The 22,749-nt window shown below is 36.5% G+C and overlaps 2 protein-coding genes across 2 annotated transcripts; both read left to right on the top strand.

Moving 5' to 3' along the window:
- Window positions 1-4,968: 4,968 nt before the first annotated feature.
- On the top strand, window positions 4,969-7,277 carry LOC104833525 (parvalbumin beta-like). Its single transcript, XM_010570229.1, has 4 exons — window positions 4,969-5,074; window positions 5,733-5,865; window positions 6,644-6,753; window positions 7,252-7,277. The coding sequence occupies exons 1-4, from the start codon at window positions 4,969-4,971 to the stop codon at window positions 7,275-7,277; spliced, it is 375 nt and encodes a 124-aa protein (XP_010568531.1).
- An 8,498-nt stretch (window positions 7,278-15,775) lies between these two features.
- LOC104833524 (parvalbumin, thymic CPV3) lies at window positions 15,776-18,706 on the top strand. Its single transcript, XM_010570228.1, has 4 exons — window positions 15,776-15,841; window positions 16,205-16,337; window positions 16,774-16,883; window positions 18,443-18,706. Exons 1-4 carry the CDS (start codon window positions 15,781-15,783, stop codon window positions 18,466-18,468), a joined length of 330 nt encoding a protein of 109 aa, XP_010568530.1. The 5' UTR covers window positions 15,776-15,780; the 3' UTR covers window positions 18,469-18,706.
- The last annotated feature ends 4,043 nt before the right edge of the window (window positions 18,707-22,749 follow it).

Raw genomic sequence — 22,749 nt, 5'->3', positions numbered from 1 at the left:
TGAATATAAAACCTAATTCTATCCTTACCGCCTTTGATGTTAAATCTGGGCTTAAATTATAGCTGCTGTTAATTGCAGCACTGAAATATTTTGCATAATGATGAGACTCTGTTGGTTCCTTTTACCTTATTCATTTTCCTATCTAATGAAGAAAAAAACCCAAAGCAATCCAGATCTGCAGTAATACACAGATGTAATATATACATTATCTCCTCACACTGCTAATCACTAAAATATCATGTCACTAGTTCACAAGCAGATGGCACACACAATACCATAAGTGACAGACCTGATACGGCATTCCTTGCGCATCTGAAAGTCTCGTGGAATGCAAGAAATGCAAGACTACATAGTGGCCTATCCTGTATTTCAGAGATGCTGAACAACTGAACATCACTGCCTTCTGTTGCCACAAGGGGGAATTAAGTACTTCTGAGAATCAGGCAATTCTTGTGTATGTTGCAACTTTATGTAAAATTTAGATAATATTGTTTATGAGAAAATCTGTTCTTCTTAAACAGTAAATTGTGGCAAGAACGTAAGTTTTAAATCTTATTAAAACCATCCAGCCATTTCATTAGAAGGAATTACAATAAAACTAAAAAAAATCCCCGATTTCAAACAAAGCCCATAGACCATTCAGCAAAAACGCCTAGTCCCTATTAAGTCTTCTATTGGCACTAGGATCCACACTTGTAGAGCTAACCAAACCAGAAGAGAATATTTTCTACCTAAAAGAAACAAATTCCAAAAATGTAAAGTTTTCTTGGAAGGTTCATTTCAATGAATTCAAGTTCAGCCAGTGGCAGCCTTCAATTTTCTTAGGGAATAACATATTCCCTAAGTGTTCTCTGAACTTGACAATGTCATTGCACTAGAGAAAGCCTTTGATTGCAAGATGTCCGTGTGGATGCCATCTGAAGTAGTAAAGAGACAAATGGTGATATCACAATGTTACCACAATTAAGGTATAGAATCACAGAGTAATTCATGCTGGAAAGAATCTCTTGAGGTCTCTGGTGCAATCGCTTCCTCAGAAGGCCAACTTAGGGCACATTGCTCTAAGCTGAGTTTGAGTATCTTCAAAGATGGAGGTTCTATAACATCTCAAGGCAATCTAATAAGTAAGGATTAAATCCTCTGCATCAGCCTTTTATGAATGAAGTACACAAATAAAACACTGCTGAGTACACAGTTAAAAACCAAAATTCTGTTAGAAATTGTTTATGCTACATCAAATCAGAAAGGATCTAACAACACCCTGCATTATCACACTGATAACCTGTTCTCAGGTTTAGAGTAAGACCGTCCTACTTGGTGTAATACTCAGTATAATACTGCTTCATAATTCTCAGGATAAAGGAAATGTTTTTTATATGGTTTACCTTTACTTAAGACAATTAAACAGCAACCCAAAATGTGAATGGCTGATCTGAGTTCCACTGAGCCCAAAGACTGTAAGTTCTCGGACACACCTCATTCCCCTCATTACCCCGTATGAGAAGTTTAATTTCTAATCCTCTCAATACTTCTTGTAAAATAAAGACATACTATGATCTCTTTAAAGTGGGAACTAAACACAAAGAAATTGATTGTCCTACACAAGCTCTCAGAAAACGGATATAGAAGACCAGGGTGTTGAACCCCATATCCCAAACCCACCCTAGTGCTCTAGCCACTGAATCCATCATCTCTCTTAAACCAAAATTTTGAGTTGTCCTGATAAAGGAGCAGAGTCATGCAGAATATAAAATCTCCTGGTATTTAGTGGAAGCTGGCTGCCTCCTAACTTCATGCTCCTTTGGAAATCCCAACTTAGAGCCATTTGTAAACTTCAGATTCAATTTCAGCTCTCCAACTGTTCAAAATCTCACAGTCATCTTCTAACAAGTAAGAGAGCACAGAAAGGGCAAGGGGATGTCAGAACATTCATTGCACACATAGACTGGTAAAGTTTCTTCTTTGAGTTAGCAGCCAGCCCATGTGGAAAATCTTTGATGCAGCATCATCAGAGGCGCCTGGAGCTCTTCAGACAAACAGTGTGGGCAGAGGGGGCCAAGGCTGGATTCATTTCCTGGAATGAGTTACTGAAATAGATACATCTTGATTAAATCCCTGAACAGACATGTACTTAACATTTTCGTGCTTAATTTTTCATATATTTTAAAACACTTTAATAAATGGATGCTGTGGAATATGAACTAATTTAAAGTCCTCACATTTTATGAAACTTAATTTCCATATTACTTTTGCTTGCAAGGACAGAAAGATACCATTACATTGATATGGACTTTCTGGTGCACTTTCTATACTGAAGGTCTATAGAGCACACTATCTAGCAGTTGGGATATGGCTGCTCCATTACTTTTGATTTGCTTATCAGCATATCCTACACTCAGGTAAACAACATAATCAGAGTTTTTGTGTATCAAGCTCCAGAAAACAAAATCAGATCACCACATTGGTTACAATATGAGAAGAAGGTACCCCTAGACAATGCCTTCCCCTGCAGTTACAAAGATATTATTGACCCTAAGTTCAAAGGGGAACTTATGTCACTGTAGAATATGCAGATATTTAACTCAAAGGGAATCACAGCAGTTTCATCACAACTAGATATTAATCAGCTGGTACTTCCTAGATACTAACTTTCTGCTCTAACTCCCATGCTTCCAGAACAAACTGATCTTATATTTGCAATGATGTCCCTAATCAACTGTAATATTTAGCCAGCATAAGCACAGTAAAACCTGGTTTTGTTAGACAGATGAAATAACCTGTTTGTCCTAATCATCATTAAAGGAAAGTCCTCTGCAATTATTTCTGAGTTTTCAGTTTAGTCTGCTTATATTCCAGTCTTTCGAGTGATTTGGTGGACTAGACTTTTTTTCTTTCAAATATCTGTTCCTTCCTCTTCCTTTCTCATGAACGCCCACCTGCCTGTTAACCTGTTCTCATTCTCAGTTCCTTGGTTTTCTCTCACCCTAAGTAGCCCCGGAGAGATTTCACGGCTGGACTTAATTGTCTTTGGTGCCATCTACAGGCAAGCTCTGGTTTGCCACAGAAATACTCAAAAACTTATCGATAAATGCTTTGTAATTTCAATGTGGTCTTCTCACCAGGATTATTTCTTGAATGTTCAATAATTCCGGCACAATTACCAGATTCTCTATGATCCCAGGCCATACTCTCAATTACTTCCTAGGAATCTGAAACAAAGGCAAAGGTAGATTCCCAAACGGAAAGACTGGATCATTTAGTTTATTTATCCACCAGTTCAGGATGAAATGCCTTTAAAAGTAACTTGCTCAGTTGATCTTATATAGTCCAGAAAACCTTGCTTTCACAATGTTCAATTTACCACACAGCATGGGTTTAGAATAATATAGTTAGCATTCTCCTAAGCATTCTTCTCTTGAATAAATGATCAAGGGAAACTAAGATGTGTAAGATGAGGTTTTGTCTGTATTTTCATTTATATTATTTTTGAAAGAAATGACAGCAGCTTTATGTTACACTGACCAAGTGTTAGGCTTTATTTTAAATGTAATGGCATTACTCAAATATTTTTTAAATCTACAATGATACTCTGTGCATGTTTATGTATGTGTGGGTCTGAAATGTTCTCCCAATGGCTTTTTACAACATTGGCCAATTTCAGCCATTCTCAAGGCCATTAAGTTCCAACAGATTTCATGAGATAGCCGAGCAGAGGATCCTATTAATAACCAGTAAGAGAAAAGGTGCAGCTTGAGCTTAGCTACTGTTTGAATCCTTACAAAAGTTTATTTTTTCATTACAGAAAGAAAGAATCAAATGTCACAGATTTTACTGCTCATTTTCAGACCTTACCATTAATTGATGCATAGTCCTGTGTGCTGCTGAATAACTGACAACCTTCATTCTATAAATGGATGCAATTAGTATGATGATTTAAAATGTGTACCATGCAATGAATTAATACTCAGCAAATGTCTTGAATATTAGATTTTTATAGTCTAAAGTACATATTTCAGTAATTGGGTAACCAAAGTTTATATATCAGCTTATTAAAAATACTTTGGGCTGATGTAAAATTAAAAGTTTTACCTGTGAGATTCTACTTGTATGTCAGATATATCTATTACAAAGGTATCAGTATTAGTATTATTTGAAGACTATTAGGGCAATTGCAGGAGTAATGTTTCATGAGTTAATTCCTATCAGGATCGGGCCCTTAAAAGTCAAAGCCTAACATGAAGATGTCCATTTGTTGCTATCATTAAGCAATAAAAAAAATTTATATTTTTTCATTCACGGATCAAAAATCATTCACTAGACTAAAAACAGACGCAAGCTGAGAGGATTTACTTTGTATGCCACTAAACCTTATATATTGTCTAAAACACCATGCACATTCCTTTGGAATATAAATATCAGTCTGATTAGCTAGCAGATCTTGTCAGCCACAGTAACTTAGCCCATGGGGTATCTGAGCCATCACGTGGCTCTAGGACTTCTGTAAAAGGTCGAGAGGACTTAACTAAGGTCTATATAAGTCATTATCTCTGTCATTTGAAAAAGAATTAACCCAAGAGGACTCTGCAGATATTTTACCTTACAGTTTTTTCTGTTCTTGGCTTGGGGAAAACTAAGTGGCAAGGTGAGTTCAGTCTTTTCTCTAGAGCTTTGGAAGACATCACAATAATCCACACAAAAAATGCATGGAAATAACCGAAGATCCTCAAATGCCGTGCAGTTCTATAAATATGCTTGGTTTTGTCCTCAGCTTATGCACCTGAACACTTAACTGGAGATAACAGCAAGCCAGATGCACTCACTACATGTATCTGAACTAAAGGATGGAACAGCTGGCTCCTGCAGGGCAGCTCCCCTGGTTTGCCCCAGGACCTAGGTTGCAACTGCCCAACTAATCAAACCTGGCTGTCCTCATGGGGCAGCATCAAAGGCTGACAGACCAAGATCAATATGAACTCTACCCAGTATTATTTTTCATTTTACAGTAGCTTTGACATGGCTCTTTCTGGTATCCTGACAGAAGCTGAAATTGCTGCTGGTCTACAGAGCTGTCAAGGTAACATTTGTCTTTTCCATTTATCTATCAAATTCCTTTGTCCTCACTACCCCAATATCCCAATTCCAATGGAAACAGAAAAGGCTGAAAGGATGAACTAGACAATATAATGTTGATTTCCTCTCCAGGGTACATGGTGAGGTGTTCTTGTTACATTTGTTTGCTAATTACAGCCTTGACTGTTTTATCAAAAAGAGGAAAAGGAGGCAAGGTAATGGAATAGATGCAAGTTTTAATCTTTGCCAGCCAAGGTACAGGCACCTAACAGCAATTTTAAGTATGAAAAAGTCCAGAGGCTGAAATCCTGGGGTTTTTTCAGAGAATAATAATAAAGCTCCTGCTGATTTCAATACAAGCACAATATTTATTATCAAGTTATGTGAAATTACGTTTGAGTGAAGTATCTATTTACAAATGTATGTTCTTGCATGATGAAGACCATAGTCAATATTTATCCTTCTAGGTTTGAGAGATCATTGATGGAAAAATCCCACTAATCTGAAATAAACTCAGGAAAATCAAAGATTGTTGATTTGGGTTTGTAATGACCCTCACTGTACTGCAGAACGGTTTGCTGCTTTTTGACCAAAAAGCTGATTTATTTTTTTTTGTTCCAGATCCTTAACTACTTTTTTTCATCTCTTCCTGCTTATTTCAGCTGCTGATTCATTCAATTACAAAACCTTTTTTGTCAAAGTGGGTCTCAACTCCAAGTCCAAAGACCAGCTCACCAAAGTCTTTGGAATTCTTGACCAGGACAGGAGTGGCTTTATTGAGGAAGATGAACTGAAGTTAAGTAAATAAAAAATGAGTTACCAACAGGCTTGTGTTTTATTGTCTAAAAATGCAGGATAAGATCAGAAATACTCCCTTTCCTTCTGTCTCTTTGGATGAGAGACAACTCTGTGTGTGTGTGCGCACGCGTGTGTGTGTGTGTGTACACTTGTGCTGAAGGAGCTGCAAGACAAACAATGAAGGCAAGGCTGGATCACAACAAGAAAACACTCTGATAGCACTGAAAATACTTGTTTCATGTAGGGGTAACTGACAGACTGTGAAGATAAAAATAGCAGTTCTGCTAGAGTTTGCTTTTTATTACCGCAAGAATTTTTACTAGACTGAATTCAAAGGGCTATTTTTCTCTCATCTTTCTTTCTATCACATGAATTCTATTTTCAAGATCATATTCATCTGCCTTTGAAGTTAAAAAGTAAGGTTAGAAAAATTCTTCCACTCTTAAGAGTCTACATCTTAGGAGAAAAGAAAGATAACAAGGAGGGAAGAATGAACCCTGCCACTAGGGAATCAGTTTTAATTTTGCCTTTTTAATCCAATGAAACCAAAATGTCATCAAGGATTTTTACATGTTGTAATGCAACATGCTCTTACTTTCTTACCCTTATTCTCACTGAACTTTTGCCATTGAATTCAAAATGATTTACAAAGAGCTTTTGAAATAGTCTCAAGAATTTAATCAGGCTTGGAATTTTACAGCTATTACCAATACGAAACTCTAAATGCTTTCGGTAGTGAGTATGTCTCACTCATTTGTCTTTTAACTTTTAACAGACTTTTCCTGCAGAATTTCTCAGCCAGTGCCAGAGCTTTGACTGATGCTGAGACCAAGGCATTCCTGGCAGCAGGTGATAGTGATGGAGATGATAAAATTGGAGTGGATGGTAAGACTGCCTTTATTAAATGGAGTAATACCTGCCTTTGAGACTTCCTAATGGCTAGCTCTAGGCAGCTGCCCTGCTCCATACATTGGATGTTATGGGTCTGATTCTGAGGTGCTCAGATCTGCTTTGTACTGTAAAGAGGATCTAACATAGGAGCCAGTCTATATTCTGCCCTTGGCTACAGGTGGTCAGTCTCTTTTTTCATCTACAGAGATTTTTTCAGGACTGGAACCTAAACTGATATATTTATAAAATTTCAGTATATCATTTCATTGCTTTTTACCATTGAACTATGGTACAATGTGACACTTAAATGCAACACTTCCTTTGTCTTAAGTATCTATTATATGAGTATACAATGTACTACCTTTAAGGAATGATTATGAGAGGAAGCATCATTATTTTCCCATTTTAACTGTAAAAATTAAGAAAGTACTTTTTTGAGCGTGCAATTACAAAATGTGGTCCCATTTTATTATTCTTTTATTTCTTTTTCAGAGTTTCAAGCTCTGGTCAAATCTTAACAAGCAGTCAAATAAAGACCAAGATATCTGTGCCATAAACAATCTCTCCTATTGCAAGCCTACTACTTATTTACACATTTTGTACATGGAAGGTCATGAACAATTGCTGGCAAGTGATTTCATACTGCTGGAAAACATGTGAAGTAGTGCAAGCACTACTTCAACCATGTTCCCCATTATTTTAAGCAGAAGGTCTTTATACCACTGGGAGACTGAATTGGAATCCACTCTGCTCATCTGAATTTTTGGCATTAAGGATGTAAGTAAAAATATTAAGGGAAGGAGAAATCAAAAGCATCTCTAAGGGGCATTTAATTTTCAATGTTTGCATAAATAGCTAGCACCTGTTGTAAACAACTGGAATAAATAAAATGTCCAGGTGTAAAACCTGGTTATGGTAACTGGTAGCAGTGGTATTTAATCAAGAGGTGTATTTAATGCTCTGTATGTTTTTATGGCATTCTTTATGCAACTGATTGTGTTCCATACACTAATTAAATGGCAGGACCTAGCACTAATTAAGCTGTCAATTTTAATATAAGATCAACTGGATCCAAGATGAATCTAGATTACTGAAATTGCAATACATTCAAAATTCTTCAAGGCATTACTCACCTTCCTGCCCACCTGATGGCACTATTGTTCCACTTACAAGAAGTTAAAACGGCATTCTGCTTGAATTAATTCTAGCATCCCACCTGCCCACTTCTGTTGGTGAGTTTTGCCAGAATAAATCACCTCTGAACACAGAATGCTAACATTTTGTTTTCCAAAGGAGGCGACCCTATGCCTCAGATCCTGGGAGCAGGATGGCAGTCTCAGAAAAGGTCTGTGGTGCTAGTTTGCAGTCGGGGAATAAATACCTTTTGTTGGGTCCACTTCGCACACTGAATGCCCTTTAGTGCCACCCATATGGCACTAAATATCCAGCATACCAGCTGTATGTGGCAAGTTGCACACCATGGCACAGAGATACAAAGGAGCAAAACATGGGTCTACCTGCACAGGGGTAGGAGACAGAAGCCCAGAGTTCCCCTCTCTGTCAGTATGAGAACTGAAGGTCTGCGCACAGAAAGCCAGAACAGAGATTCAGTACCCTTTAATCATACCAACACGATTTATGCTAACGTGAGTTCTTGCAAGATGAATGTAAAGAGTATTAATTGGTACCACAATTCTAATTTGTTTATTTTGCGTGGAAGTCTAATTAGAGTAGATGTGTTTTTACAACCCTCACAAATGCAAGGCAAAGGGAGCTGTGTTTTGGATACAACTAGGTGAAAAGCACTTTGAAGAATCAAGTCCCTGGTGCTCCATAATGGCAAATTGGGGCACGTTGCTGCAGTAATCAGTGTTCTGCTGCTTTTCTCCATCTCAAAACTGAGGATAAAATAACGCCCACATCTCACAGGGTTGTAAAAATAAATGCATAAATGTTTGTGAGGAAAGTACAACAAGATGAAGAGCACCATTAAAAAATTGCTAAGAAATTAGTCTTTTTTTCTTTACAGACAGGTTGAAATAGCAAGACAGAAATAAGGAATTAGGAGAATGCAAAATTCTGAACAGTGGCTCATTAACTGAAGTTCAACCAGCTTGTGCACTGATCGAGTTAGGGTTCTGGTTGAAAAGTAAGTGTGTGATGATGTCATCACAAATTTGTCATAATGCAAACACAAGCAACAATCAAATTAGGTTACAAAAATGAACTAATTGCTAACAGTACCTAACTAGACATTACAGTGTATGGGGGGTTTTAGGCTTATGCATGTGATAAAAATACACAGATATCCAAAAAGCCTTTTAAAATATCTAGATGAATTTAATCATCCAGAATATTATGCTTCCAACATGATAGTTACTACGTACTCCTTTTGAAAAATTTGGAACTCTTGAAAAGTCTGTTCTTGGGCATTAACCTTGCAAAAACCTGTACGATGACTGTCTTGTACTGTATTTGTTGGAGCTATTTAAGTTCAAAAATCTTAATTTCAAAATTACCTGCTAATGTTATAGTGGTTCTGATGCATAACATATTTATGATAAGACATTACGGAGAAGGAAGGAAACATCAGTACAATGTTGGGGAAATCACCATATTACACAAAACTAAAGCAATCTACAGGACCTTAATGAATACTCAGTCATGTGCTCATGCCAAAAATATATTTCCATTAACTCTAATTAATTAATCAGGCCTTAATATTGTAGAATTTTTCTTAACAGTGAAAAAAAGAATTATCCATCAAACAGGTTCACATTTATGATTTCAATGTCATCTCAGGAGAGCAATCAACAAAGGAAATTCTGAGGAATTAGTAACTGCAGTCTGATTGCAGAGCTAAAAACTCTCATTATTGTCAGAAAATGCTATGTATCTCAGCTGATATTATGTTTTATATTTTCACCATGTAATATGGGTCACCTGAAGATCTTCAAGCATCATACCACTATCAATGGCTAAAGGAGAGAGAAAGGCACAGACAGATAACTTTTGAGTTAGCAGGCAGCTCCTTTATTTAACCACACTTACTTCCACACTGATTAGCCTGCTACGTCTACAAATCTAAGACAATTTCACCACTTACCATTCCATTAAGAACAGTAAAAAATTAATGACAAGGTAATTCTGATATCAGCTTCAGTGATCACTCCAGAAAGTTAAGAAGAGCTTGTGACTAGAGACGTTTTTAGACCTTTCCTTCTTTCAGTATTACCACTAAGCAGATTGGTGGAGAAAATGCTGTTTTCTGTCTACAAGAATACACTTACTTACTTACTTACTTTCTTTTCTTCTCTGTCTCTCACTCACACAGGCTGTCAGGTACTGTGAAATTTCTGTAACTGCTTATCATGTGCTTTAAGAAAGCTCTTCAAATTGTGCCTGCAAGGCCACAGCTGGGAAGACTGTTGCATGATCATAACCATACATTCCCACACAGCTCCCTTAAAGTGAAGAACACTCTTCTGGAATCATAAATTTGGAGGTCTGAGACCATGGTCTGTATTCTGCAAATATTTCTACCCAACCCTTTCTACCAGAGGCCCTAAATATGTGGTTGCCTTTTGTCAATGGAATTTTGTCACATGCTTTATGCATGTGTTTTAAGCGCTTGTCTGAATCTGGACACCTGCTTCTCCTTTATTTAGAAGGCCATTTCTGTCAAACAAGTGACTTTTGATGATTACTTATGATAAGGTTAATTATAGAGTATTTTTACTTTATACCTCACTAAGGGTTATACATCCTCCTACTGCTGAAATTAATGGCAGAAATCCCACTGACATCAATGAGGACAGTCAGTGAATATAGAGTACAGCCATGTGCTAAAAGCCTTTGGTAACAGTATAGTACCACTGTACGTATCTTTTACATGTCACAAAAGGCAGCATCCAGATTATTTCACAGCCTGCAACCTTAGGGCACAGTTATTCTTAAAATACACAGAAAACCTGAACAACTAGGCTTTTAAAGATCATTCTGGCTGATACTGTCTATAATGCTGACAGCAGGCAGAAACATCTTAGACAATTACATTTAGGGTCAGAGGCAGGAAGTTGTGTTACTGAGTCACAGAAGCACTTGCAAGTGCATTTAAAGACAAACACATAGCATATCAAATGCTAGCAGAGATCTTCCAGGACAGCTTTTTAAATGAAAAAATATCCTGATCAGACCAATCTCTATGAATTAGTTACACTATTAATCAGCTAACTTAGTCTGTTCTGCTATCATTTTCAAACAGAAATCAATCTCATTTACACAGAATGATAAGGACATAATTTAAACTCAGGAAAGTACACAAGACATTTCTTCTAACATGAGAGAAGTACCTGTCGTCGTTTAGCTCCAGAACCACAGTGCTGCAGGTTGTATGTTGTATCTTGGGTTCTACAGTCCTGACCTCTGCTCTGTGCTCTGGGTTAATATCCTCTACTTGCTATAGGGAAAGAAAGCTTTGTCACTGAGGCTTCCAAGGTCTGGATTTCATCCTTCATTGTAATAATGCACAGTACCAAAAAAGTCAAATACTAAATGATGTTCTTAAACTTCTCTGTTAAATATGGTAAGAGACTATGGCCCAAGCGACCATTCAAATCAGATTCTGTAATTATTTAATTATTTCTATATGATTATAGAAGCGTGTGCCTTAAGAGACAACTTTAAGTGGCAAGATATAACTCATTTTGTTGTAAAGGCCCTTTTCAATGATTATAGCTATATTCACACTAGGATTCTCTGCCATCACCATTGAGACATCAACAGCAATGATCAACCACATAGGTTACTATCTATTTTAGTTACTTCCAAATTCATTAGAAAGGCAGAATCTGTTATCCAGGATCATGATACAATTGTTCTGGCCCTAACACAACCAGGGCTGAAAGATGGAGTTGTGTGGGTTTTAGAACAGCTGCTACAGCATCTCTTTACACTACTGTAGTTGGTCTCAGGTTAACACCTCTCCTCTGATCTCACCTGAGACAACTGCTGATGTTTCTTTTGCATCTACTTGAAGTCATGTCTTTCGTTGATTGCCACTGCTAATTAACTTTGTACTTTAGACCAAACAGAACACAAAGAGTACAAGACTAGTCCACAACCTGTCAATGATTTACCAAAATAAAACTTTCCTCTACTTATTACAGAAGTGAATGGTACTTTATTTGAAAACAGTTGTTTTATATGTTTAGATTCCTAGCAAGAACTTACCAATATGAATGTTCTGTATTTCTCAGAACTACACCTTCAAGACTAATTCTGGAAGTCTGAAACCAAAAAAATGGCTTTAATATTCCTGTATATACTGTGAATAGAGACACATTGGGGGAAAACAACAGAAGTAAAGTTATACAAGTACTTAAATCTTCAGACGAACAACTCAATACCACTTTCAGATGTCCCTAGTAGAGAAAAAAAAACAAAAACAAATAAACAAACAAAAAAATTAATAATTTTTCTGAATTTCATAGGAACAAGTCCTAAACATTCCTGGAAACTGGGCGATACTCAGATTCTGTACCAGATTTTGCACTGTTGTTAACTGCCCATTACCTAGCAGCTGTTGTTCTGGTTGAATTATCATGTATTTTCTTTACAGCATTACATTGGTTGCATAATATCTTTTAGAAAATTTCTTTTATTGATCTCAGTTTTTTAACCCCTAACATGATTACAATCACTTAAGCTAACACATACCCCAGGAGTAAGGAAAACGGGCAGATAATTTAGCTGTAAAATAGATTATCTATTTAAAACATCCCTTTAGATAATATACTCATCCCTGATTATTTCATTCTAATTGTAGTGGAGGGAAACCTGTACTTCAGATGAAGTGTCATTAATAAATAAATAAAAACCAGTAACCCTAGATTCCCACCTGTATCAATATACAGTGACATCAACTTGATTCTGAAATTCAGCTCTTTTAGGCTTTTGTAAACCATCTTTCAGCCAGGATTAGCATCACTTTTGTTGTCAGTGTTGAATTTCAAACATTAAAAGATCCCTTTGTAAGCAAAAATAGTGAACTTACTGTAGTAATCAGCTCGCTTTTATTTGCAATCATATTTTAATATAATACTAATTCTGGCTACTTTACTACTGTTGAATGCATGTAAAAACAATTTAGCACCCTGTGTGCCATGGCAAAGTGTATGAGGTAACCAGATGCCATTCTTTGAACATTTGGTGCTTATATTTTAATACAAAGCCTAAATTAGTTGCAGAAATATTTTGAGCTTATGCATCATATGCTTGCCTTGATCTCGTCATTTTCCTCTATTTCATTTCCATTTCCTCATTCTCATTAGCTTTTAATAATTATTGTTGTATGGCAAGTCAAAAGTTTAAACAAAGCAAGCAGCACAATGAGCAGTATGTAGGAGCAAGCAGAAATAAAGGAAGTCTACTATAAAGTAACATCTATGGCACTATCACAGAGGTCTAAAAAAACCCACTTTTCTCTAGAAACATCTTGGCAGTAAAAATACCAAGAGGAATCAGTAAAAAAAACCCTTCTGTTAAAACTCCTGTCAACTTGAGATGATCATAAAGGAGAAAATTCACAACAGAGTGCAAAAAGGTACCTCCAAGGATGAAAGCTATTTCAGGATGATTCTGTAGAAAGCACAGTATGTGCTCCATTCCCACTACCACTGTCTGATAGATCACAATATCATGCAAATCTCAGACAGAAAGCAAAATGAATATGTAGCACTGAACAAAGATAAAGGAAAGAACACCAAAAGACCTGAGATCAGCTCTTCAACTTGTACAAATCAGCATTGTTCAATTTGTTTTAATTAGACAATACTAATTTACAACAGCAAACAGTTCTTGGGTTTAATAGGAAAGTGTTCTTCCAGATTACTGTAGTTTTCCTACTGAAAGAGAAAGAAGAGAGCATTCTTTCGTTACTAGACAACTGATACTTGTGATTAAAGGTAAGTCTGATTATTTGTGATTTATGCCACCTTCTTTAGTGCACAAAAGAGTTAGCAAAAAAGGTAAAAGTATCATTAAATGATGTCTGCTTTTTCGTGTTAATTATACCTTGTATTTCTCTATCCAAATTCAGACAAGTACTATGGAACAATTGCTATGCTTGATACTTTTCTCACTGTCATTAAACCAACCATGAGTAAACCCACTGTAGTCCATTAACTTACAACAAGGTTTAGATACATTACTACTCTACTCCACAGCATAATCTGTAACTTTTGCTACTATAAAAGAAGTATTACTTGTTTAGCATACCATGCTATTTCCATAAAAAATAAACCAATGCTCATGTATCAGGAGAACATTACTTTATATACCATAATAGACACTCTAATCAAAATACATGTGGTTTTTATTGGTCTTCATCCTAGAATTTTGTCCACATAAACCCCCTTAAAGATGAAAATAGATTTTTGTCTGAGAAGGAAAACGTCATATCTGCTGTTCCCAATTTTCTTAAGTTTTTTTTCCAAAATTAATGCTCTTGAAATATATAATAAACCCCCACTTATTTATACCTATAATTTTAATTTCATATTAAGGAAATAGATTGTGAGAGTGTGTGTTGTAAAATGTATATAAATCTCCATATTAACAAAATCTGATGCCAACAACTTCAAGTCTATTATTGATTTCATTAATTTAAAATATTCAAAATAGATTAAGTAGGCCATCTGATTATACATAATCTTCCAAGGAATACAGACAATAAGACTAGCTTATTCAGCTTTACCTAGTTTCAGAGTTTTGCTGTTACTGAAGGCATTGGTTTCTGTTCCACCCCTGATTAGGGACAGCACTGTAATTTAGAAAATGGTCATGAAATATGAAATGAAGCTTACTGTAGAAAGATCACCCCAAATTATAGCATGCTTTCCTCTATCCTAGTGACAAGTTATCTTTGTCAGAATGACACATTGTCACCTCTGATCTTTCATCTCCAGCTTCCTTTATACATTCCAAAGGATCAACAGACTTGGGGAAAACAAACTAGTTTCTTTTCATAAGGATTTGACTGCTGGAGTCATCTTCCGAGGAGCGACTTTAAGGTCCAGAGGTTAACAGAAAATCTTTAGCATACTTGGAGATTGAAAGGCTATGTTTTGATGGCAGAGTTGTACTTAATTAAGCACAAGTGGATTTATTAAAAAAACCTGTTCTTCTTGTCCATATTATCTTAGGATATAAATAGAAAGAAAAGTTTAATTAGTTAAGGAAGAAATTTGAGCTAGGTCTCAAATCAAACATTTGATCCATGAAACAGTAACCTAAGTAGTGGTTATTGTCACCTTTTGAATCCTTTATAAGCCAGAGTGGCAAGCCAGAGCCAACATTACTATTTTGCCTGGTATCTCCTCAGCTATTTTTCCTTTACCTAGCTGAGAAAACTATAAAGGTGAGCAGCTGATTTGAGATTAATTAAATGAAATTACTGTGCAGAGCTGCACCAGTAGTAAGTACAATAACCATCGTTCTAAGATTTTTATTTTAATTGCTGGAATTACATATGGATGGACCTTATATAGATAAGTATCAGTTTTCTTTTTATTCTTCAGAGCTGTTGGGGGAGAAACCAGAAGAAAACCTTCTTCACTTTCTTTCTTCCACTGCATATACTGTTATTTGTATTGCCAGATGCCATGCATTCCAGTAAGACTAATTGTTAGATTAACAGTTACATAGAGTTTAAAAATGTGCTGTACTTAAATAGGATGCAGTTAAATGATAAAAAATTGATCATCAATTCACAACACCATTTATGTAATCCATCTCATTAAAAAGTATTATTTCAGCACTGCTATTTTTAAGAAAGTAATGTACTAAACCTTCTATTTGTTTAGGAATAGCAGTGATGTTGCTTCAATCAATTAGATTCATCTACCCTTAGAAGTCGTTAGCCATATAGTATTCTTTGAAACACAGAAAAACCAATTTTTTGTAAGATGCATTTGCATTTCACAAATCTGTTTGCAATATACTATTTTGCACAGGGTTAAAATGAGCCTTACAGACATTCTAAGCCCTTCTGATATTGCTGCTGCTCTGCGGGACTGCCAAGGTGAGAAAACAATTAAAACTCTAAAAATCTATTATTTTGTGTAACACATGGCATGTTTAATTCAGTCCCAAAGGAATACTGAACACGTGCATACTGTAAACAGATTCCTGTAATCTCTCTACTTAGCTGTCACAGTATATTTGTTCATGACTGGTTTATATTGTCAGTTTGTAACTTATCCCCATGTGATTTTTTTTGATGTTTAGGGGGTATGGTGCAGTATGACAAAATTCATTCTTTGACAGGCTTTATCTATCGTTCATGTTTAGAACAATGAAAATGTAACAAAGCAGCATCCTCAGACCATTTAGGAACAGTGAACGCAGTGGTCTGGGGTTAATTTATTTATTAATTTATTTTCAGCTCCAGATTCCTTTAGTCCCAAAAAATTCTTTCAGATCAGTGGGATGTCTAAAAAGAGTAGCAGCCAGCTCAAGGAGATTTTCCGGATTCTCGACAATGATCAAAGTGGCTTTATTGAGGAAGATGAGCTCAAGTAAGGATTTTGTTAACTATTTAGAAGCTATCAAAAAATTAGCACTTTTTTCTTTCCAGAACTGTTCTGTAAATGTGAGCACAAGTTATGCTGAACATTGATACAACATTCAGCAGATTGTGAAAGGTATATTTAAGTAGATAATCCCTACAGAGAAAAACAAATTAGTAAATACCTGCCTTTAATACTCAGTATAGAAAAAAATAACTCCCTGGGGCTGGATTTTGGTAGTGGGCTGAATCAATTGTATCAGGGCTGGACTTACAAAGCAGAAATGTATATGACTAAGATTTAGCTTGTCAAACAAAGCAGTGTTTGGAGGACTTGGCTATTGTGGTAAATAATTTATTTATAGATAGCTATCAGTTTGATTATACAGCCAGCATAAAAGCATAATATTCTGTGAAAATCATAATTACAGCTGTTTTCTTCCCAGGTATTTCCTTCAGAGATTTGAGTGTGGAGCCAGAGTGTTAACCACCTCAGAAACAAAGACCTTCTTGGCAGCTGCAGATCATGATGGGGATGGTAAAATTGGGGCCGAAGGTATTAACTTATTTATACATAGAATAAGGCTCCTCAGGATGTGTTGTAATGATGTGTGATTCTCTTTTATGTTGATGGTACATTAATGTACCTGCAGTGATTTTAGTGAAACCCTTGCAGTAGCAACCTGTTTAAGGGCAGAAACAGTCCCTGATCTTACAGGTTCATCTCTGCAACTCTTTTTGCACAAGCAAGTCAAAAACCCCCACCTAGGCTGCCCTAAGGAACTTTCTCATTGCCACTCACTCACAAATTTCAAGTTGTTTTGAAAGAAACTGGCCCTCATTTCTCCTCCCACTTACTCTGATATAAGGCAGCACTAGCATCACTTGTAATACACAAATGTAAAATCAAGGACAAAAGAACCAGCTCTACACAGAAGAATCAACGGCACATACATCAGCTCATTTATAGCACTTATGTCCCAACAGAAAGTCCACTAGTCAGTGAAATCATTCACAATATACAAGAGCTAGCAGCACATAGTTCAATATTTGTTTTGCATAATGAGGAGAAGAGAATGATCAAGTGTCACTACCCCGACACGAGATCCCACAACAGGCTCTGTGCATGGGGATGGATGCTGTTTATCTTCAGTGGCTGGTTAAGGATCAGATAGGAAGAAGCAGCTGGTTTAGGAAGCAGCATATTGCACTCACCCCATGGAAATGCCGGTGCGATTTAATAGCTGCTCAATGCAGAAAACTCCTGCTCTCATAATTCCATATTTCTGTGTCCCATTTAGAACAGGAAGAACACACTCACACAAAAGGCTTGCAGCCAACGGCAACTCACCCCATGAGAGAAGCAAGCTGCCTAGACGAGCATGAAAGGGGCTTAGGGAATAGCATGCAGGGAATGTGCTGGTGTGCAGATTCCCTAGCTCACTGTGCTAAGAAGACAGAACTCATCTGTTTCTTTCTTTGGAAGGAATTAAATCCAGTTCCTTAGGAAATGTGCCAGAATAAACACACATGATTTAAGAAGCAATCTATATACCAATACAGTCATTCAAGGACGGGACTGATCAGATACTTTCACAGAAGCCAAACATTTAAAAGTTCCAAATAACAATATCTTATTGTACAACACAATACTTCAGTACCATACCACATGGAACTGCACAATGTTTTTGGTTTTAGACTGTGCTCTAAATCAACACTTCTCAACTGCTGAAGCATTACAAGCAGCTAATAAGACCCATGGACTCACTTTTCATTCTTCTACTTCAGCTCTTAAATACTTCTTACTCAAATTCCATATTAGCCATTCCATTATTTTTGCCTAAGATCAGTATTATGCAGAGAAGGCTAAAACTGCTCTGAACATTTTATTATTCCTTATAAATGTCAGCAAAACACTGCCTTTCCATCTGCTGTTTAGAAGAGGAAGTTTAGGCAATGTCTCTCTTCCATATGTGTTTCTTCTCCTCTGGTCATCTATCAGGTAATTGTTTTCTGCTCATTCTTAGTCTAAATTTCTTGATAAGCCACTAATCTTTTACTCTTAATCCTTTCATTTTAGTATTTCTACTGTAAATATTCTCTTATCTTTTGCAGAATTCCAGGAAATGGTGCAGTCTTAGAGGTTCAAAAGGACCAAACAAGATAGAATTGGGATGAATCTACATGAGACACTCCAAAACCTTTAAAGTCAGGAGTTCCTTATTTATCTTGACAGTGTCTGTTATTTGTTCATTGCCTTAGCAACATAATGAAACACTGATTAATGATTTTTTTTTTCATTGTGTGGACCATTTACCATGTTCTAAACTCTACTTTAGCAGACACTTCCCTTAAAAATATCCAATAAAAATTAATCACATACTGTAGCTTGTGTCTGCTTTTCTGACTGCTAAACTGAAATTTGCATTCTTAAACTGTTAATCCCTCCAAGATCTTGATTCTTTTCAGACCTTCACATATGGAACATCTGAAATCAGTGGGAGTTCTGTTTCCCATAGGCCTTCTGGATTAATCTTGAAGTTCTCAAAAGACTCAGCTCTTCATCAAAGTCTAGGAGCTCAGATATAATTGTGAGGTAGGTGAGGGTAAAATCTCACACTGACTTCCAAGTGAAAAGCAGTCATATGTTTTTGCTTAAGAAGTGGTTTCTGCATGAGACTGTTGCAGTTTCAAACCGCTCTTTTTACATCAGCCATTTAAGAGAACAAGAAAGTAAAAACCACATGCTTTCCTGCAGAAAGAACTAAAAGGAAAGCCTATGTGGACTTGAGGTTTCAGATAACTGTGAGGCTTTAAAAAGCAGACGGGAAGCAACAGATATCTTCTTGGTGGTATTTTCTAGCTTCCTCAATAGGGAGGACTAGAAGTGTGGAGGAAGGATTTGTAGAAATGCATGTTGAGAAAGCTCCAATGTACTCCACCTGGTATTTCCAGGCTACGTCTGCCATATTAAAAATGTCCTTCACAAAAGCATCCATCTCTGGGGATGGTGAAGAAATGTCTTTTTATGAACAAACAATTCAGTCGTTAGAAAAGAGAGATGTTCAGATGCTCTGGTGGAGTATTTATATATTCACTTGCTTTTGCAACATTAACAAATGCTATATACTGCAGTTCATACACATGCAGCTTGTAGGAGTCACTAGAACAAAACAGAAGCCTTTTCAGCAAAGTGAATGGTTTAGTCACTGCAGTTTCAATGCATTTCTTCCTTTGCTGCAAATGACAACGTTCAAAATTAACTGCATTTTTTCTTTCCAAAAGTCTCTATAAATACTGGTCATTGTGCAGAAAAACACCAAAACCAGAGCTGAATTGTTCATGAGATAACCAGCTATTGCTGGGGAAGACACTAAAGAATCTGAATGCGCTTGCGAGAAGGGCTATATATCTTTCAGAGCAACAAAGTCACAAAGACAGAGGGCATATGGCTAATGCTTCAATATGCTAGGCCCTTTTCTTTCTCACAACCTGTATTTTGCAAACCTAACAAAACAGTAACTGAAAAATTCCTGTTGGCCTCAAACATGTTCATCATCAAAGCAAAAGCAGTTAAATTAAAATACTCCTTTAACTCAGTGTGAAGAAAAGTTCATGGAGTGCCACTCTCCAAGACACCCTAGACAGCTGCACCAATACAAATTCTATAATGATTCATCCCCAAGTATTCACCTCTATGTCTTCTCTGCAGCCATCTACTCTTTTGGGAGCCAAGTACTGGAGAGCCAGCCAAGAAACACCTACTGCCTTATATTAATCCACAATTCTTAACAGTTGACGATTGGAAACAGAATTTTTGTCCCATTTCAAAATGTTTTCAAGCAGCTTAATTTGGCGTACAAGTTGTTTGTAAGTTGGTATACTCAGTACATGTGAGAATTTAATATTGTCATCACATTTTTCCTTTTATTGTGCAAAAATAATACAAACAGATAAAAAAAGAACATAGAATTTTAATAGTATTTCTCAACATTATGAAATATGCTCACCTGGCATAAATCACTAGAGTATCAGTGACTTAAACAGAGCTACTCAGATTTACACAAGCTGAGGATCTGACCTATGGAGATTCTCATAGCATAAGATGGATGTCACAGGGCAGTCACAAGAAATAAAGTGTGTTCTTGGCAACAAAACCAGTCTGATGACAGAAGGGTCTTGGAGGAGTTCACAAGTCCTTGTTTCAGCTGGAATAGAGTTAATTTTCTTCTTAGTAGCTGGTACAGTGTGTTTTGGATTTTGTGTGAGAATAATGTTGATAACACACTGATGTTTTAGTTGTCACTAAGTAGCGCTTACCCTAAGTTAAGGATTTTTCAGTTTCCCATGCTCTGCCAGCAAGTAGGTGTGCAAGAAGCTGGGAGGGAACATGGCCAGGACAGCTGACCCAAGCTAGCCAAAGGGATATTCCATACCATAGAATGTCATGCTCAATCTAGAAACTGGGGCGAGTTGGCTGAGACGGGCAGATCGCTGCTCAGGCATCAGTCAGCGGGTGGTGAGCAATTGCATTGCACATTATTTGTCTTTTCTTGGGATTGTTTTTTTTTCCCTTTTAAAAATTTTATTATATTCCTTTTCATTACTAATATTATTATTATATTTTATTATTGTTGTTGTTAGTATTAAATTTTATTTTACTTTAGTTATTAAATCGTTCTTATCTCAACCCATGAGTTTTACTTTTTTTGCTCCCTCCTGATTCTCTCCCCCATCCCACTGGGCTGGGGGGTGGTGAGAGTGAGCGAGCAAGCGGCTGCGTGGTGCCTAGTTGCTGACTGGGCTTAAACCACGACAACATGTAACAAACAAATCGCTCTTCATTTCACTGACAATTAAGCGTCCTGACCTTGACTAATCATATTACATCAGGCAGGCAAATGCATGTAAAATAAAGAATTTTCCAGTTGCTGTTGCACTCTGAACCCTAGCTCCTCTCAATGTGTCAGCCTTTGCACCACGGACCTAGACAAAGAAACCCAGAGGCAAAGTACAAATTCTGTTATTCTCCACTGAGATGCAACACATTGCTGGAGCAGGTCACTGTACAGAGGTGGACAGAAGATTCATGTGGTGCCCTGGTCCACAATTTTTTGAGTGAAATTAGAACCTCATTAATTTCCCAGAAAGAAGAATGTATCACAGCTGTCTGCATCTGAAGTTCCTGTAGAACATCTGAACTACAAAATGTACTTGGGCTCAACCAAGAGGCAAGTAACAAAAAGACTAGGGAAGCACTTCTTGGCCTGATACATATCCTTTTAACTATTTTGTATGTTAAGGCTTTAGAAAAATCTTGTTCATCATTACTAATTCAAAACATGTCTCAGTTGTTTGTAGCTTATTATTGTATACAAGTTGTGCACTACAGCACCAAACAGAAAAAATACAACCCACTTACTCTACTTGAGATATTCTGAGATGTCTCTAACATACAAAGTATTGCAGTTAAAGGAAATCTTTCCATGCATTTCCATATGGAAAAAAATACCTTAAAAAACCTTAATAGTACAGCAGCTACTCCAGCAAATTACTGTTCTCTGTGGAAGAACATTTTAAGTAAAGGAAAACTTGTTGATTTGTAGGATTTCTGAAGTGGAAGAAAATTCTAAAGTTAAAACAACTTCCCTAGAATCCTTGAAATGCCAAATCATATTTTTGAATGCTCTTGTAAAACATGTGATAGGGATAACTTAAACTGGATTTAATCACTGACAAAGATACCTGTCTGCTCCATGGCCTAAAACAGAATGCCATCAGTAAGCATTCTTCTAGAGACATGGTATGTAGAATACCAATTGTTTCAAGTAGGCACTTGTAATTGAGAAAGCTCCTGGGCAGGGCTTTATTGACTGACAAGGAAGGAAAAATTAAAGATATTTACCGTATTTAAGCAGCATTTAATATGTGGATATGGGTGCTCACTGAAGGGAATGAGCAGCCACTTTCTGTAATCATATATTTAATGAATGGGATGGAAATAAGGACTGCATTAATCAACTGCATTCACTACAAAGATTTGTCATGACAGGCAGCATTCAGAAATCAGCTACTACTCACAAACATGCTTACGCATTGCAATAAAAGTTGCAACTAGTTATCAGAATTACCACTTGTACATTATATACTAAAATTATTCAGTAGACGCAACAACTATAAAAATACATTTTAGAAAATACCAGAATACTTGTGATTCCATGAAAATACAGGTCTCCAGAGTTCCATTTCGTGTTCACATTATTTACCCCATAATACCTTGTGCCATGTTACCCTGTATGTGAATAGTTAAAATCAAAATATAAAAGAATAAATAATGGCTTTATTCAACCTCTAAGCATAAAAAACACCATGCCTTAAATATGTCAAACTATGACATAGTTCTTTACGTAATTCTCTCTCCC

Source organism: Haliaeetus leucocephalus, unplaced genomic scaffold, assembly GCF_000737465.1.
Source record: "Haliaeetus leucocephalus isolate CR32 unplaced genomic scaffold, Haliaeetus_leucocephalus-4.0 Scaffold295, whole genome shotgun sequence".
Lineage (NCBI taxonomy): Eukaryota > Metazoa > Chordata > Aves > Accipitriformes > Accipitridae > Haliaeetus > Haliaeetus leucocephalus.
This window is presented reverse-complemented; position numbering and strand designations above follow the sequence as displayed.

Coding starts and splice junctions, on each gene's coding strand:
- LOC104833525 (XM_010570229.1), top strand. CDS start 4,969: ATGAACTCTACCCAGTATTATTTTTCATTTTACAGTAGCTTTGACATG. Junction 5,075..5,732: donor TGGTCTACAGAGCTGTCAAG/GTAACATTTGTC, acceptor TGCTTATTTCAG/CTGCTGATTCATTCAATTAC. Junction 5,866..6,643: donor ATTGAGGAAGATGAACTGAA/GTTAAGTAAATA, acceptor AACTTTTAACAG/ACTTTTCCTGCAGAATTTCT.
- LOC104833524 (XM_010570228.1), top strand. CDS start 15,781: ATGAGCCTTACAGACATTCTAAGCCCTTCTGATATTGCTGCTGCTCTG. Junction 15,842..16,204: donor TGCTCTGCGGGACTGCCAAG/GTGAGAAAACAA, acceptor ATTTATTTTCAG/CTCCAGATTCCTTTAGTCCC. Junction 16,884..18,442: donor TGGTAAAATTGGGGCCGAAG/GTATTAACTTAT, acceptor TATCTTTTGCAG/AATTCCAGGAAATGGTGCAG.